General features: G+C 49.2%; 1 protein-coding gene across 2 annotated transcripts in view; it reads left to right on the forward strand.

Moving 5' to 3' along the window:
- Positions 1–16,324, forward strand: part of CRAMP1 (cramped chromatin regulator homolog 1) — a 50,736-nt gene that overhangs the window by 29,067 nt on the left and 5,345 nt on the right. For both annotated transcript variants that reach the window (XM_040440146.1, XM_040440145.1), the window contains exons 11-20: positions 71–248; positions 2,024–2,205; positions 3,093–3,161; positions 5,752–5,833; positions 7,530–7,631; positions 8,208–8,392; positions 8,486–8,542; positions 8,638–8,863; positions 9,115–9,249; positions 11,509–11,654. In XM_040440146.1, the coding sequence (XP_040296080.1) occupies positions 71–248; positions 2,024–2,205; positions 3,093–3,161; positions 5,752–5,833; positions 7,530–7,631; positions 8,208–8,392; positions 8,486–8,542; positions 8,638–8,863; positions 9,115–9,249; positions 11,509–11,654 (1,362 nt within the window). The remainder of the gene's footprint in view (positions 1–70; positions 249–2,023; positions 2,206–3,092; positions 3,162–5,751; positions 5,834–7,529; positions 7,632–8,207; positions 8,393–8,485; positions 8,543–8,637; positions 8,864–9,114; positions 9,250–11,508; positions 11,655–16,324) is intronic.

The raw sequence follows: 16,324 nt of genomic DNA on the forward strand, positions 1-16,324 counted from the left end.
TTTTATAAGGGTTTTGTTTTCCATGTGTGTTTTTTTTTTTTTTTTTAATCTGTTGGTGTTGTTTTAATAGCCGTCATCGGCTCCGGACAAGACCTCCATTGCTACATCCCCCTTAAAGCTGCCAGGCCAGGACCAGATCCTCACCCCACCTGGTAAAGTCATCACCCTGGTCTCCCGCAACCCAGACTGCCTGAGGACGCAGCCAGCACACCTCCAGTCCACCTTCTCTCCCACTTCTAGTACCTCAGGTAAGTGGAGGACCCCTGTCCATGTTCCCTATTGGGGCATATGGAGGTCATAGAGGAAGGGGGTTTCTCCCGCTCAGGACCCTCTCCAGAACGGAGGGCCACTCCTTCCATTACATAGTGACCATTTAATAGTACATCTCTGCAACTTCATCTTCCCCCGGCCGAGTCGTCTATGTGCCAGGAGCGGCCTCTGCTCCCATTTTAAATAGAGTTCTCTCTAATCATTGTATTATGAATGCGCTGCATCTTTCTACGCCATTTACAAGATCACTGCTTGCTGTCTGTAATTGGGGACTTAAAGCGGTGTTCCAGGATTTTGACATTGATGGCTTATCTTCAGGATAAGCCATCATTATCAGAACTGGGAGAGTTGTTGCACGCCCGACGACCAGCTCCGTCACTGAAGTTACCAGCTGTGCCCACTACACAGAAGATGGAGCCAGATCTATAAGGAAACAGCTGATGGTCGGGGGTGTCGTCTCCCACCCATCTGATATTGGGCCCCCATCGCATGCACAGCGTGCTCTGCATTCACTTCTATGGGAGTTCTGAAAATAGCCGAGTGAGTGCGTTTCTGGATATCCCATAGAAATCAATGGAATGTGCACCGCGCAAGCGCGGCCACGGCTCCATTCACTTCTATGGGATGGCCGGACCATAGACATTTACGGCTAGGACTATTCTCATTCGCTGTCGACAAACAGATCTGTCAGGGGTTGTCATACAAACGACACTAGAGCTAGGGCTGTTTTGGTACTTAGAAATTGATCGCGTATTCTCAGCATAGGTCATCTATATTATATCGGTAGCGGTCTGACACCCCGTGACTCCGTCGATCAGCTGGTTCAGGCAGGCGCTGGAAACTATCAAGTGAAAGGAAATCGCCATCTACTGTGTAGTTTCCGCCGCCGGCACATTACTGAGCCGAATGGAGCCTAAGGACCCCATAGACTATAATGGGGTCCATTATGTTTCCGCTCAGAAGATGATTTGTGCGCGCAGGACTTTTGTCTCCGCTTCAAAATCATCTTCTGAGCGGAAACATAACGGACCCCACTATAGTCTATGGGGTCCGTAGGCTCCGTTCGGCTCAGTAATGTGCCGAATCCGTCCTTTCCCATCTCCTGCTCCTATAACGGGAGAACAGAAAGGCTGAACGCTGATGTGAACTCGGCCTTAGGCCTCATGCACACGGCCGTTGTTTTGGTCCGCATCCGAGCCGCAGTTTTGGCGGCTCAGATGCGGACCTATTCACTTCAATGGGGCCGCAAAAGATGCGGACAGCACTCCGCGTGCTGTCCGCATCCGTTGCTCCATTCCGTGGTCCGCAAAAAAAATATAACATGTCCTATTCTTGTCCGTATGGCGGACAAGAATAGGCAGTTATATTAAAGGCTGTCCGTGCCGTTCCGCAAATTGCGGAATGCACACGGATGCCATCCGTGTTTTGCGGATCTGCAATTTGCGGACCGCAAAACACACAACTGTCGTGTGCATGTAGCCTTACCTGCAGATTATTTATTTTTTTGTGGATTTATCCCGAGTTTCACCCTGTACATTGAATTGGGCGAAAGATGCAGCATTTCCACAACATGATCGGCAGCGGCTCATTGTCTTCTTTTCTATGTGGATTTTGTTTTCACGTGAAATCTGCACTGTGTGAATTCTCCCATTAGTGGCATGAGGCTTTCCAAGTTTTCTTTAGTTGCCCCCTCAATCTACCCTTGCCTGGACGGCATCTCATCTTGTGCATGTATGTGTCTTTCTGGACGCAGGTTTCAGGAATCTCTCCCGTCCGCTTCTGTTTGGTGGTCCTATGGGGTCTGTGACGACCAGCAGCGATGGAGCCGTGTTTGCAATTCCCACCATGCTTCCGCCCAACAGCCGCCATGCCAAGATTTCCTCGCCAAGCAAGGAGTCTGAAGTAGCGGGTCGCCAGCACTTGGATGCACTTAGTGTATGTATATTTATCTACTGCTGCATAGATATCTGCTCCATGTGTAGCAGACATAAAAGCTGGGGCTGTGACCAATCTGCCATACACACTCACTGCAGTTCTCCATGTAGTATCCAGAGGGACACGTGGCTACCGTCTGGTATTGTGAGCGGAGCTGCATCTGTCCATGTAATAGCACATGCCAACCTTATAATGCATGGATGAGCCTGCTGCAAGAGTAGACCTCCCTATATGAGAGGGATTGTCGTGAGAACAACCCCATAGGCACTTGTTAGCAGGAACAAGCTAATGAAACCAGATATACTGCCTGGTAGGGTTTATCCTGCTGATTAAAATGATACCTGTCTTGTGAAAATCGTTGTGGAGTTCCCAAGGGGTAAAAAAAAGCTTTTTTTTTTTTTATTATTTATGCAAATGAGGACTGTAGTGCACCCCTTGGTGCACTAAAGCTCTAATTTTCATTAAGATTAAAGGGAACCTGTCACCAGGATTATGTGTATAGATCTGAGGACATGGGTTGCTATTTGACCGCTAGCACATCCGCAATACCCAGTCCCCACAGCTCTGTGTGCTTTTATTGTGTATAAAAACCGATTTGATACATTGATGTTCTATTACATACTGGTCCCAGTAAATTGTTATTCATTTTGGGATCTTCCAGACTCTGATCTTTACTCAGACTTGGAATGATCAGGTTACACTATATGTAAAACAGGGGAACTTCTCAGAAATCGCTGTGCAGCTTGAGACTAGGTTCTCGTATTAACACTGGTCGGTTAATCAAGGACTGCTCTTTCCTCCATTTTTGCCTTGTCTTTTCACAGATATTACGTCCTTTATGTTGTATCCTGTCATGACACTCCTCTCTCGAAATCTTATCCTTTCAGTCTGACTTTTTCTTACCGAAGCCTAAGAAGCCGAGAAGTCGACACCTGCGGAAACCTTTAGTCGTCCAGGTGAGTGTTTTAAGAGCATACATACCATCCTTAGGCTTCTTGCACACAAACGTATTTTCATTCCGTTTCCGTTCCGCTAAAGGAAGGTACTCCTACTCCGTGTGCATTCCATTTCCGTCCTGCTAAAAGATAGAACTTGTCCTATTCTTGTCCGCATTACGGATAAGGATAGTACTGTTCTATAAAGGGCCAGCTGTTCCATAAAATACGGAATGCACACGGATGTCATCCGTGTTTGCAGATCCGTTTTTTGAGGACCGCAAAATACATACTGTCATGTGCAAGAGGCCTTAGGATATGCCATCTAAGTATTTGATGTGTGAGGGGCTCCCGACGCCCGGCCCCCCTGCCAATCAGGAATGCATACACACTGTGGGTGAGCCCCTTCATTCAGCTGATTGGCAGGGATTTTGTGAGTGGGACATCCACCGGTCAAATCATGTTGGCCTATCCTAAGAAGGAGGCCAGGTCATCAGTGGTATAGTCCCAGAAAACCCCTTTAGTGTGAATTTACACTTGGCGGATCCATTGCAGTAATTTCTGCAACTGTTGAGTTTTTCAGAATTCTGCAATCTATACTTTCCTCTAACACAACCCCATTCATGTTTCTGCAACAAATCTGCCGATGGCGGTAGCTGTGGTGCCGGAACAGCTCATCTTCGTCCGTAGTGAACGGAGCTGGCTACTACAGCGAATGGGAGCTGTGCTGCGGTTACCAGCTCCATAAACCGTACAACAGCGCTGGAGCTACTGCAGAACAGATGACCGATGGAGGTGAAGCTTGTTGGACACCGCCGATCAGATAGTGATGGTCTATCCTGCAGATAGGCTATCACTCGTAAAGAAGCAGACAACCCCTTTAATGGGACCCTGTCTTTCTTTAAATTGACAATAACCCTTTCCCAACCAGCGCCGTACTGGCCGGGTCTTTAAAGATGGCGCGGGTGGCCTGCTGTTTCTTATAGCAGACAACCGCGGCTAATGTTCACAACCGGCAGTAATGCCGATCGCGGACATTTACCCCCTCAGATGCCGTGGTCAATCCTGACCATGGCATCTGAGCGGATGAAACACCGGAAGCGCGCGTTTCTGGTGATGCTCCAGCTCCTCCCTGCGGCCTTTGGAGGAGCCGGAGCTTGTGTGCAGCAGCCCCTGTCTTTGTGAATGACAGGAGGCTGCTGTATAGTATTTCCTATGGAGCCCTTGCCTGTAATAGGGCTCCATAGGAAACTAGCAATTTTCTCATAGACTCCAATGCTAGTTGATTGGGGTCTATGAGAATAGCAATCTAATGATTGCTTGTTATAGTTCCTCTAAAAAAGTGGAAAAAATAAAAATTAAGTTCTTAAAAATAAAAATTCTAATCACCCCCCTTTTCCCAAAATAAAAGAACAAAAATAAAATAAAAAAAATACACATCATGGGTGTCGCGATGTGCGAAAAAACGCCCATAGTATAAAAATATATTCCCCATACGGCAAACAGCAAAATGGAAAAAAAACGCCGAAATGGCCGATTCACCGTTTTTGGTCACTTCATTTTCTACAAAAAAAATTTAATAAAAAGTGATCAAAAAGTCACACACCCCAGAATGGTATCAATGAAAAGTTCAGATCGCACTGCAAAATATTAGCAGCTCTGTACACATAATTACAAAAAAGTTATAGGGGTCAAAATATGGCGAAAAAAACACAGGAAAAACTATACATATAAGGTATCGCCGGATTCGTACTGACCTGTAGAATAAAAGTAACCGGTCAGTTTTATCACACATCGAAAGTCATAAATAAAAAACCCTTTTTTTTTTTTTTTGCAATTTCACCCCATTTGGAATTTTTTTTTCCCACTTCCCACTACATCATATGCAATAATAAAAGGTGGCGTTGAAAAGTACAACTTGTCCTACAAAAATCAAGCCCTCATATGGCTATCTGAACAGACAAATAAGAAAATTATGGCTCTGGGAAGGTAGGGAGCACAAAAAAACCTCCGGGATAGAAAGGGTAAAGTGGTTGTGCACCTTTTGGGGGTGTTTTGGAAAGAGACCTGCAAAGGGAAACATACTTTCCTACTTCCTGGCGCTGGATCCCTGCGTCTTCTCTTCCTTGGCCGCTCCGCTCAGCTCCCACTTCCTGGCAATGGTGACCTGCGGCCAGCGATTGGCTGCAGTTGTGTCAAAATTGAGGTTTTCATCCTGGGAGTTGAGTGGAGAAGCTGAGGCAGGAAGCTAAGAAGCCTACGTTGGAAAGAAGGCAAAAGTACATTTCTCTTCACATGTCAGCCCCCCCCAAATGTGCACAACCCCTTTAAGGCCTCCTGCACATGAACGTATGTGTTCCGTGAATTGCGGACCCCAATGCACGAAGAACATTCGTGCGGCCTCCGGATACAGACCCATTCAAAATTTGCTCGTTCCCTATTGATCATTCCAATAATTCATTAGTTTATAATTCAGATTGATGCCCTGTGTATGGGAGCTTGTCTGCAGGTCACTGTTACTCCATTTATTCTGTCAGATTAGAATTTGTGGTTTTTGTTCGCTTCAGTGGGGTTCATAGTTGACCATTAATTGTGCCATTTTTCCTCACAGAGGACGCTTCTTCCTCGACCGTCCGGCAGTTCTTTACCACATGTCTGCTCCTTCTCCATCCTCTCCAACTCTTCAGTAGCAGGTACTGCACTTGACATATTCCCTCTCTGAGAACCGGTTTACTTCCTTTATCGCCAAAATACAATGTTACAAGGTTTGTGTCATCTAAAGCATTGGTGGCATATCGCTTGGATATGGGACCCGCACCTATCTCTAATGGAGCGGCAAAGTGAAGGAGAGCGGACCGGGAATGCTCTGCCGCCCTCCAATCATTTCTATGGGACTGGCGAAAATAGCCAAATGCTGGCTTGGCTATTTCTGTCAGCCCCATATAAGTGAATGGTGCGGTGGGCGCGCTTGTGTGACGCGCTTCCCATTCATTTATTTGAGACTTCTGAAAATTGCCGAGTGCACCGCTCGGTTATTTTTGGCACTCCCAAAGAAATTAACAGAGGGCGGCCTCGCATGCGCAGTCTGCTCACCCTTCACTTTGCTCCATTCTAGAGATAGGTTTGGCTCCCACCTCTGGGACCCGATCCTATCAGACATTGGTGGCATAGCCTAGCGATATGCTACCAATGCTTGAAATGACACGACCCCTTTAAGCCCCTCTTGTTTTAATAAACTTTGGTCTTTTCATAGTGACATGTCGGATGTTTTGATCAGCGGGGGTCTGGGTGCTGAAACTCCTGCCCATTGCTAACACAGAGGGGCGGAAGCATTCAGCTGAGAGTTGTCCTCTTTTGTTTGTTTCTGTTCGGCAAAATAAAGTGGCACGGCGCTCAGGCGAGTTAGTCTGACCCTCATTTTAGCAATTGGTGGGGGTCACATCATCTGGACGCCAACCAATCAAAACTTCTAACAAGTCACTATGACATGCCACAAATTTGTTAAAGTAATAGGTACACTTTAATATAATATATGAACATACTATCATCCTGGTTGTTGCAGCACTGCTCTAATTCACTTCACTGGGAGCAGCGCTGCAGTTACAGCGCCGTCCACTGCACTATGGACAAAGACGCAAGGCAGGGGTTGTCAGACTACCGCCAGTCTGATATTGAGGATAGGCAATCAATATCAAAATCCCAACAACCACTGTAAAGTCCTGTGATTTTTATTTTATTTTTTATTTTTATTTTTTATCGTCTTGTATTAAAAATTCTCACCTGATCAGCATAACTTAGTATAGCAAGGATCAGCAACATTTGGCACTCGAGCTGTTGTGAAACTACAACTCCCAGCATGCTCCTTTCACTTTTGTGGGAGTTCAGAGAACAGCCAAGCAAGTGGGCATGATGGGAGATGTAGTTTCACAACACCTAGAGTGCCGGAGGTTGCTGATCCCTGTAGTAGAGCATGAAACACAGTCAGAGAAGCCCCACGGCACACTAACATAATGAATTCTATACATATAATGACTAGTGTTGAGCGAACTTGTGTTTTAAGTTCGGCGTCTAAAGTTTGGGTTCGGGTTCTCGAAGTATCCCGTTATGGATTCCGCTACCACGGACCATAACGGAATTTAGAATCCATAACGGGATACTTCGATAACCCGAACTTTAGACGCCGAACTTAAAACACAAGTTCGCTCAACACTAATAATGACCCAACATTGTCTGATCTTGGCCTGGTTTTTAATGGCTGAGCCTGCGGGTCCTCTGGGTTATTGCAAAGTATTTGAAATAATTTACTGGGGACTGTAAGTGATAATTTCTTGCATCCAGAACTGGATAACTGGATCTTACTGGTGTAACAACTTTTTCTTGTTATTGCAGGGCGAGGCTCCTTCAGACCCATCCACTCCACCCTCAGTAAAGGTGTGTCTCAGCCCATTGTTCCAAAAGGAATGATCGCTCCAGCCACCAATTCTTTAGCAAGTAAGTAATTAATTAGTAATGCATCCTTCAGGGTTTTACATAAATGTAAGGGAGGAGGCAAGCCCTCTCCGTATCAGAGACCCGATATGATACGTGCCATGTTAGCCCTTTTGTCCTCTTATGTGGCAGCAGGAACCTCAGACCACCTCGGGCACCAGGGCCTGGGTGTGACTGCAACCTCTGCAGCACTGCGTCCTTCTGGTCTTTGTTTACCTGGCCGAAGCAGTGACCTGCCCCAATACGCACTGGCCTCAGTGGTATACAACCCATCCACTCCATCCTCCAACCACCCCTTTAAGCATGCACTATAAAGTTGTTGACCAGCAGCATGCAAACCACTTGAAGGGATCCCTGACTTGCAGGAATGGAAAAAACATGGCTTCTTTCTTCTGAAAACAGCCTGTCCATGATTTGCACATGGTATTCGAGCTTATTGCTTGCAATGTCACACACAACCTGTACGCAGGTGTGGCGCTGTTTTAGGAAGAAATCTCCCACAGCACTGACTCCATCCATGTTCTTCACTCTGTAAAACGTGTCCGCCTGCCTTCCCTAACAATTCCCCTTATCCCGTAGGTGCCATTGACTTGGCCGCTAAGAGTGCAGGGATTATCCCAGGATCTTCTTTGCCAGTTATGGAAACGGATGGCTTGGTGGGAATTGGTCCCCTTCCAGCGGATAGTTTGACTGGCACTGTACCAGAGCCTACGATGGAGACAACCAGTGGTGATCCCTTACCAGCCGTGACTGTATGTCCTGAGGTGAGTCTCCATGCTGTCTGTCCAGGGTTCGGTAGGTGCCACAGGTTATTCCATCACACTGAGTTATTGCTACAACTTTATATTGCTTTCTAGGTTCCTTTCATCTCCCTGTCCACCCCCTCAGTGCAAGAAGCAGACCAGCAATTCCAGGTATGGTTCTCCTCCCTCCCTTCCTTCATGTCTATGCAAGTAATAGTCCATACACCTGCAGATGACCTCATGTGGCTACTCATTTTCTCTCCTAGCCATCAACCATGTTGTCCATGCCTCCTCTTTCTGAGAATGCTCTTCAGAACGGTCCCCCAGAGCCAACCGGCTGCACTTCAAGCACTTGCTTCTCTCCCCCAAATGTCTCTGCTCTTCTGGATATATCCCTGCCTGGTCCTCCTGATGATGCTCTGTCACAAGGGGAGCCAGCGACGCACATCAGTGACTCCATCATCGAGATCGCCATAAGCTCTGGGCAGTATGGTAAGCTCACAGAGTAATGAGTGCACCAGTAAGATTGATATTCCAGTATTATGTATTTGAATGGGATATGGGACCTTTCCCACTGCCCAGTGTGCAGCTTTTACTGAAAGGGTTTCTGTACTTGGATTTTGGATAAACTGGACGTGGCTTAGTGAAAGTCCGGACATATGCCAAGACTTTTCTTATGTGGTCCCACATTTCCGACCAGTGAAGCCTGTAGTTAGTCTACCTTACTGTTCCTCTTTCTCCAGCCAAACTCAATGAAAACTCTAAGAGTCTTCCCTCGCCCTCCACGAGTCCTCATCAGAGTTGGATTGCATCCCCCAGCCATGACCCTCAGTGGTATCCCAACGACTCCTCCGACTCCTCACTCAGTAGTTTACTCTGTAAGTACAGACTTTACTCCTTTTTTTTCTCTATGTACAGAAAGTATAATCATTTTTTAAAGGGTTTGTCTCACCTCCTAATTTCGCTCCCGACACACACTCTCTAAGCTGAAGTGGGGGCGGTGCCTCTTGCTGACAGTGATGGCATAGGCAGGAGGCTGTGCGTGCACGCTCCCGAGGCTGCTAGTGTATCAGAATCACTAGCAGCTTCGGCTGAGTGGGCGCTGTGCAGATCGTGACAACCAATGATAAATGGTTGCCACGATCTGTTTGCTTGTTCTCCATCTTCCCATAGATGTATAGAACATCTCCAAGGCTGTATGCCCTGAAACTGTTTTATACAAGCAGCCATAGTTGAAACCAGGTGGCTGGGGATGGGAGCAACTGCAAGAGAAGACAGAGCGGTGGCCAGGGACCGGACCTGATGCGTATGCACGCTCCTCCGATTCCTTGCCGCGAGATAGGCTGGTTTATACTCTTCTTGTGCGCCAGCATGGCCACCGCTGCAATGCAGCCCCCCTAGAGACAAGCAGTGTATAAAAAGGAACAAAACTGAAGATACTGGGGACCAGAGCCGCTATTGAAGACGAACATATCCGCTTTATACACATAATAAATTTAACTTGATGAGGTGAGACAACCTATCTAAGGAAAGGCTGTACTACTTTCCAATGTACTTTATGCATAAGGTGAGTACAGTTTTTCAGATTTTTGCTTGCTGTCAGGAAATGGAAACATTCTTGTAATCTAATACTGAACATATTGAATTGACACGCTTTAATGAGAAGTGCCAGATCATTTAAGGGATATTCCAGTTGTGGCAAGTTATCCCCTATCCACAGGCTAGGGGATAATTATTGAATCGGCGACGGTCCTACCGTTGGGACCTCGAACTCCATAGGGCCCCCTCCCCAAAATGAAAAGTAGCGGCAGGTTTGGCATGCGCCATTCATTTCTACGAGAGTTTTGGAAATAGCTGTGTGCTGTACTCGGCTGCCTCTGGAATGCCAATGAAGATGAATGGAGTGATGGTGAGCATGCTCTTTGCCTTTCCTTTTACTTCGGGGGGCCCTGTAGGGTATGAGGGGGGTTCCCGTTGTGATCAGTGGTACAACCCCCACTGATCTAATAGTTATTCCCTATCCTGTGGATGGGTGATAACTTGCCACAACCGGAATACCCGGGACTTTTTCCGGGACTTGCATATTGATGACCTATCCTCAGGATACATCATTAATATCTGACTGTGGGGGTATGACTCTGGCAACCCCGCTGATCAGCTGCTGGGAAGGGGCTGTGGTGCCCTCACGAGCGCGGCAGCCTCTTTCTTGGCTTGTGAAGTCACGTCTCTGGTTTTTCTGCTGCTCAATCCCATTCAAGTGAATGGGCTTTAACTACAATACAAAGTACAGCCACTATACAATGTACGGCTCTGTGCTTGGTATTCTATGAATATGCCTTCAAACAGCTGATCAGTGGAGGTGCCTGGAGTTCGACATCCTAAGGGATAGGTCATCAGTATTCAAAGAGCATCTATCGGCATGTTTAACCCTATTAAACCAGGCATATTACCTGGTAGGGTTGATCATACTGAGTAAAGTGATGACTCTCTTTTGTCTCTAGGGTAAACTGCAGCAGAGACATCTTTGTTTCTATATCTAAATTACCAATTTCAAGCTCCAAGGGCCTGGCCTGAGCCTTGGAGCACCGCTAACATAATGCCCCTGTGCTCTGTGCACTCCCCCCTCCCCTTTGATTGACAGGGCTAGGCACCTCATCTAGCCCTGTTTTTCTCACACCTGCTCCGAGTCGGCTTATTGACTCTGCACTTGATCAGTGGATTGGATGCTAATTCCCGAGCTCCGGAAGCAGCAGCAGATCCATTGAGCAAGCGCAGTGTCTGCTCAGGGTCTTGGTGCTTGCGCAGTGGATTTGTATAAGATCCACAGTGCAATCGCCAAGTCACTGAGCCGACTCTGTGCAGGCGCGAGATGCCTAATGCTATCAAATCAAGGGGAGGTGGTGTGCACAGATCACAGGTGCGTTGTGCTAGCAGTGCTCCAAGGGCTCAGGCCAGTTATAAATTGCTAATTTGCAGAACTATAAAAACAAAGATGTCTATGCTGCAGTTTCACTAGAGACAAAAACAACGGTATCATTTTACTAAGCCTCCTCAAGCTTCGGTGAAGTGAGTTTGTCAGGTTGTGAACTTGTTTGCTACATTTCTTTTATTCATTATTTTTCTGCTTTTCTCCGCAGCGAGCTTTATCTCTCCGGAGAAGAATAAGAAGAGCGCCCCAGCAGCTGCAGGGAACCCCAGCGGCACATCTCTACTTGGCCCCAGCTTGCTGGATGGGAGCTCTAGAGATTCATTTGTATCTCGTTCTTTGTCAGATGTTGTTGGGGTTAGTGTGTGTGTGTGTGTGTGTATGTGTGTATATATATAATAATTTATTTTACTTTTAACCCCTTAGTGACCAGCCTGATTTGGGCCTTACTGACCAAGCGTTGTTCCTTTTTTCATCGTCGCGTTCCCAGAGCTATAACTTTTTTTATTTTTCCATCTATATAGCTTTATGAGGGCTTGTTTTTTGCGGGACAAGTTGTAGTTTTTACTGGCGCCATTTTGGGGTACACATAACTTTCTGATTAGCTTTTATTAACTCTTTCTGGCAGGAAGATGGAAAAAACAGCAATACTGGCAATTTTACGGCATTAATTTTTCGGTATAAATAACATAATATCTTTATTCTCTGGGTCAGTACGATTACAGTGATACCAAATGCATATATATATATTTTTTTTTTACGTTTTACAACTTTTTTGCAATAAAACCCCTTTCTCGCCCAGTTTCCTTGGGGGACACAGAAGACCTTGGGTATAGCTCATCTCCCTAGGAGGCGTGACACTAAGTGAAGACTGTTAAGCCCCTCCTCCATCAGCTATACCCTCAGCCTGGAGAGAGAGACTGCCAGTTTTTGCTTAGTGTCCAAGGAGGCAAGACACTCCCTGCTCTGCAGGGCTGCTTTCTCCTTGTTTCAATTTTAGTTTTTTTACTTTTTTATTTTATTTTTGTTCCAGATCATCAGGGATAACAGAGACGCACTAGACCTCTCTGTTCTCCCGGGGTTGAGCTGCGCCAGTGCCGGTCACCCGCACTGCTGCCTCCCCCACAGAAGGCAAGGTGGATCAGGGCAGCCTCGCTCCCCTACATCCCGCCAGCGCAAGGGTCGCCCGCACGCCAAGTCCCTCTCCCAGCGTCCTGCCACTACGGTGCCAGTAGCTGAAGGGGCGACCCTGCTGGAACGGACCGAGGGTGAAGACGACTATGGTGAGAGAGAGGCTTCTCCAGCCCTACGTCCCCCGTCCCCCGTCCCCCCCGGTCTCCTGCGTGCCTGACCCTATACTGGGCCTATGGACCCTTCTGCCCATGCTAGACCTAGGCTGGCTCCTGGGCTGTCGCAGGGCGACATTCTGCTCCCTCTCTCCTGGCCTCCAGGACATTGGCACCCTTCTCCCTACAAGAAGAATGCCTAGGGAGCTGCGGAGGTCCGCAACTAGCTGCCCCTGATGGAGGGGTTATGCAGGCGTCCACCCTCACAGACCCGGTCTCAGGGTCCCCCTCCCTCTTACCGGCCACTACTTCAGGGCCAGAGGGCCCGCGCCTTGCTGCCACTGACCCTCCCTACTCTCACGGACACCGTTCCAGGGGAAAGGAGGTTGTAGCTGCTGGCCATATGGAGCGCTGTTCTAGGCAGGTGCCCGCTCCAGGGGTGAAATGGCTGCCGGGTGCAGGGTCCTCACTTCCGGACAGCTGGGTGGGCACCGCGGCCTGCAAAATGAGCGCTTCAACAGCCCCGGCCGACCGTCGGAACAAAACTTGTGTTCCACTTCAAGGCCGCGATCCCGCTCTATCCGGGTCCCCGGCTCGCGGGGTGGGCACCCGCGGCCGGTATGTGCCGCTCCGTAGGCCCGGCTGGTACTTTAAGTACTGTGCGGCCCCGGTCATCCGGGCGCCGCTAAAAATTTAGGCCCCGGCTCTTACGGCCCGCGGGGTGGGCACCCGCGGCCGGTATGTGCCGCTCCGTAGGCCGGCCGGTACTTTAAATACTGTGCGGCCCCGGTCAGCCGGGCGCCGCTAAAAATTTAGGCCCCAGCTTCACGCCCTACTAGGCCGCAAATTCAGGCCTCTGTTGGAGGGGGCTGGAACTTCTCCAGGCGCGAATTCTTCCCGCCTGGAGGTTCCCCCGCCCCCAGAGGATCGCAGTGCCGCCCCCCAGGCCGGATCCCTGTTAACCCTTTGGGTACAGGCCGGCTTCCGATGGGCCTGTATGGGTGGATCTGTGCCCTGTAGGTGGCCCCCCCTTTTATTTTATTTTTTTCTGCCTCAGTGAGGCTGTGTGTTAAAAAAAAAAAAAAGAAAGTTTTTATTATATATATGACTTGTGGGCTGCGCAGGACGCTGCAGCCTCATCTCAGAGTGCTGCCTGTATACATGCCCCCCTTCCATAGGCGGCATGGTGTCGCGCTCCCCGGCTGCGGCGCTGCCAGGGTCTTTTTTCCCCTTCTAGGTGGTTTTCTTGCCCTTTCCGCGCTACGGCGCTGGTCAAGTGCATGCCTTTTCTGTAGGCAACATTCGTCACCCTCTCCAGTTATGGTGCCTGCCATGTGCAGGACCCCCCTCCTGGGCGGGATACTGCACTCTCCCTAACTGCGGGTTGGCCTTGTGCATGATCCCCCTTTTCATTGGCGGCCTACTGCAGTTTCTCCGGATACAATGCTGGCCATGTGCACGACCCCCTTCCATAGGTGGAACACGGCACTCTCACTGGGTTCGCTGCTGGCCATGTGCGTGCCCCCCTTCCATAGGTGGAACACGGCACTCTCACTGGATTCGCTGCCTGCCATAGGCATGACTCCCTTCTGTGGACGGCATTCGGCACTCTCACTGGATTCACTGTCAGCCATGTGCATGACCACCTTACATAGGCGGTATGATGTACTCTCATTGGATTCACTGCCGGCCTTGGGTATGCCTCCTTCCCGGGTGGCGGCATACATACACTCCCTCGGTCGGTGGTTGTTCTCTCGCCGGTACATTGTTGGCCATGTGCATGACCCCTATACATAGCGGGGTGCTTGCACTCTCTCTGGATCCGCGGCCGGCCATATGCATGACCCCTCTTCTGTGGGCGGTGTACGCACTCTCACTGGATTCGCTGCCGGCCATGGGCATGCCTCCTTCGGTGGCATACACACTTTCTCACCGACTGCTCGCATTCTCCCTGGATGCGATGCTGGACATGTGCATGACCCCCCCCCCCCCCCCTTCCTTTTCTGGGCGGCATACTACACTCTCACCAGATACGTTGCTGGCCTTGAGCATGGCCTCTAACATGGGTGGAACGCTTGCGCTTCCATTGGATACGGTGCTGGCCTTGTGCGTGACCACCCCTCATTCCATGGGTGGAATTTTGCACGCTCACAAGATTCAAGGCTGTCCTTGTATGTGCTGTACTGGACTTGCACATGTTCCCCTTCATTGGCGGAGTAGTTACACTCTCACGAAATTTCGGGTTGGGTGAATTGTTGCACACTCACTTAATGCTAAGATAGCCCTGTGCATGCCCCCCTTTTTCACTAGGTGGACCTCCTGCGTTCCTGCTGGATACTGTGTGGCCATGTGCATGGCGCCTTTCTGGGCGAAGTATGGTATGCCCTACTTCTCTGACGTAGGTACGGCCTTGGGCATCACCCCCTTTTTGGGGCAGGCCTTTGCATTCTTGCCCACTGCAGTTTGCCAGGTACATTTCCCCCCTTTTTCGGGGCGGTCAGTTTGCGTTCCATCGCATACCATACTAGTCTTGTGCATAACTCCTTTCAGTTTGCACTCCCGTAGATACTGTGGCACTCTGTGGCTGGCCCTCTTCGCTGAGTGATATTTTTGCAGTGAGCGGACGTTCTTGTGCGTTGTTTCCTTCTCGTCCCGTAGGTGGGTTGGCCTTCTCACTGCTTACGGGGCTACTCGTACGTATGCCTCCTTTCCTCCTGCGACATACTTTTTCTCTTGGGATACGATGATTGCCGCAAGCCTTGCACTATTCTCTAAGGAGATCATTCTGTCCATCTGTGTAAGCCTAAGGTGTTGTCCAATAAACAACAAATGAATACCTTATATTTAAGTAGACGGGCTCTACTGTTCGCTACTGCACAGAGCTGGGTGGTACTCATTCATTTCGTTGGCCCATTTGTCCTTCCGCGGCATTGTTTCCCTGTGCTAGTGGTCGCATGGTCGAGAGCGCTGTCTGCAGCGCCCTTCGCATTTTATGTTGGCTCTGGCGGGACTACGGTCCCCTCGCCTAATACCATTTCCTCCTCTTCGGGTGCAGTGTGGTATGATTCTTTCCGGATTGGCGCCCTCGGTGCTTCAGTCTGATCTGCTACCAGGTTCGGGCCGCTCTTCTTGGGAAGGTCACCCAACTTCTCTTGGGTGCTCGCTTATACAGGTCTGGGGGACCTCCACCTTGGGTTCTTCAGGGTATTCGCCTTCTGCGAGGCGGTGAACCGGGCGTCTCTGTGTAGCGGTGTTCTGCTTTTGAGCTGTCCTATGGCCTCTCTGTTGCCCACTCCCCCTTTCGGTTGGAGGGTGTTATACCGGCCTCTGTCTCGCCTGCCTTTTCTCGCCGGCTCTGTTTGGCTCCCACTCGGTACAGATCATTCCGATGTGGCGTCTGTTCCGGCCACGCTTCAGAGGCTGTTCCTTCACTGCCCTTCCCTCTGGGGAAAGCATGGTTGTTCATGTGGATGGTTCTGGTGTTCCTTTTGAGTCTCCCTTGTCCACACTGGCTGTACTAGCTGTGTGCCTAGTTACCGGGTCTACCGTTTTCTGTCCTCCCGCTGGGTGCAGATTGCGTTTTTTCCATTTTAGGCAATGTTTCTGCTTTGGATTCACCTTCTCGGTAACTTGGGAGGACTACCATTTGGTCAGGATTGTCTTTTAAATCTCCCACACCGGAACTGTAGTCCGTCTTCCTGTGGTGGCTACATTGGCTTCGGCTTTAGCCTGTCTTGTCCT

The sequence above is a fragment of the Bufo bufo genome, chromosome 7 (assembly GCF_905171765.1).
Source record: "Bufo bufo chromosome 7, aBufBuf1.1, whole genome shotgun sequence".
Lineage (NCBI taxonomy): Eukaryota > Metazoa > Chordata > Amphibia > Anura > Bufonidae > Bufo > Bufo bufo.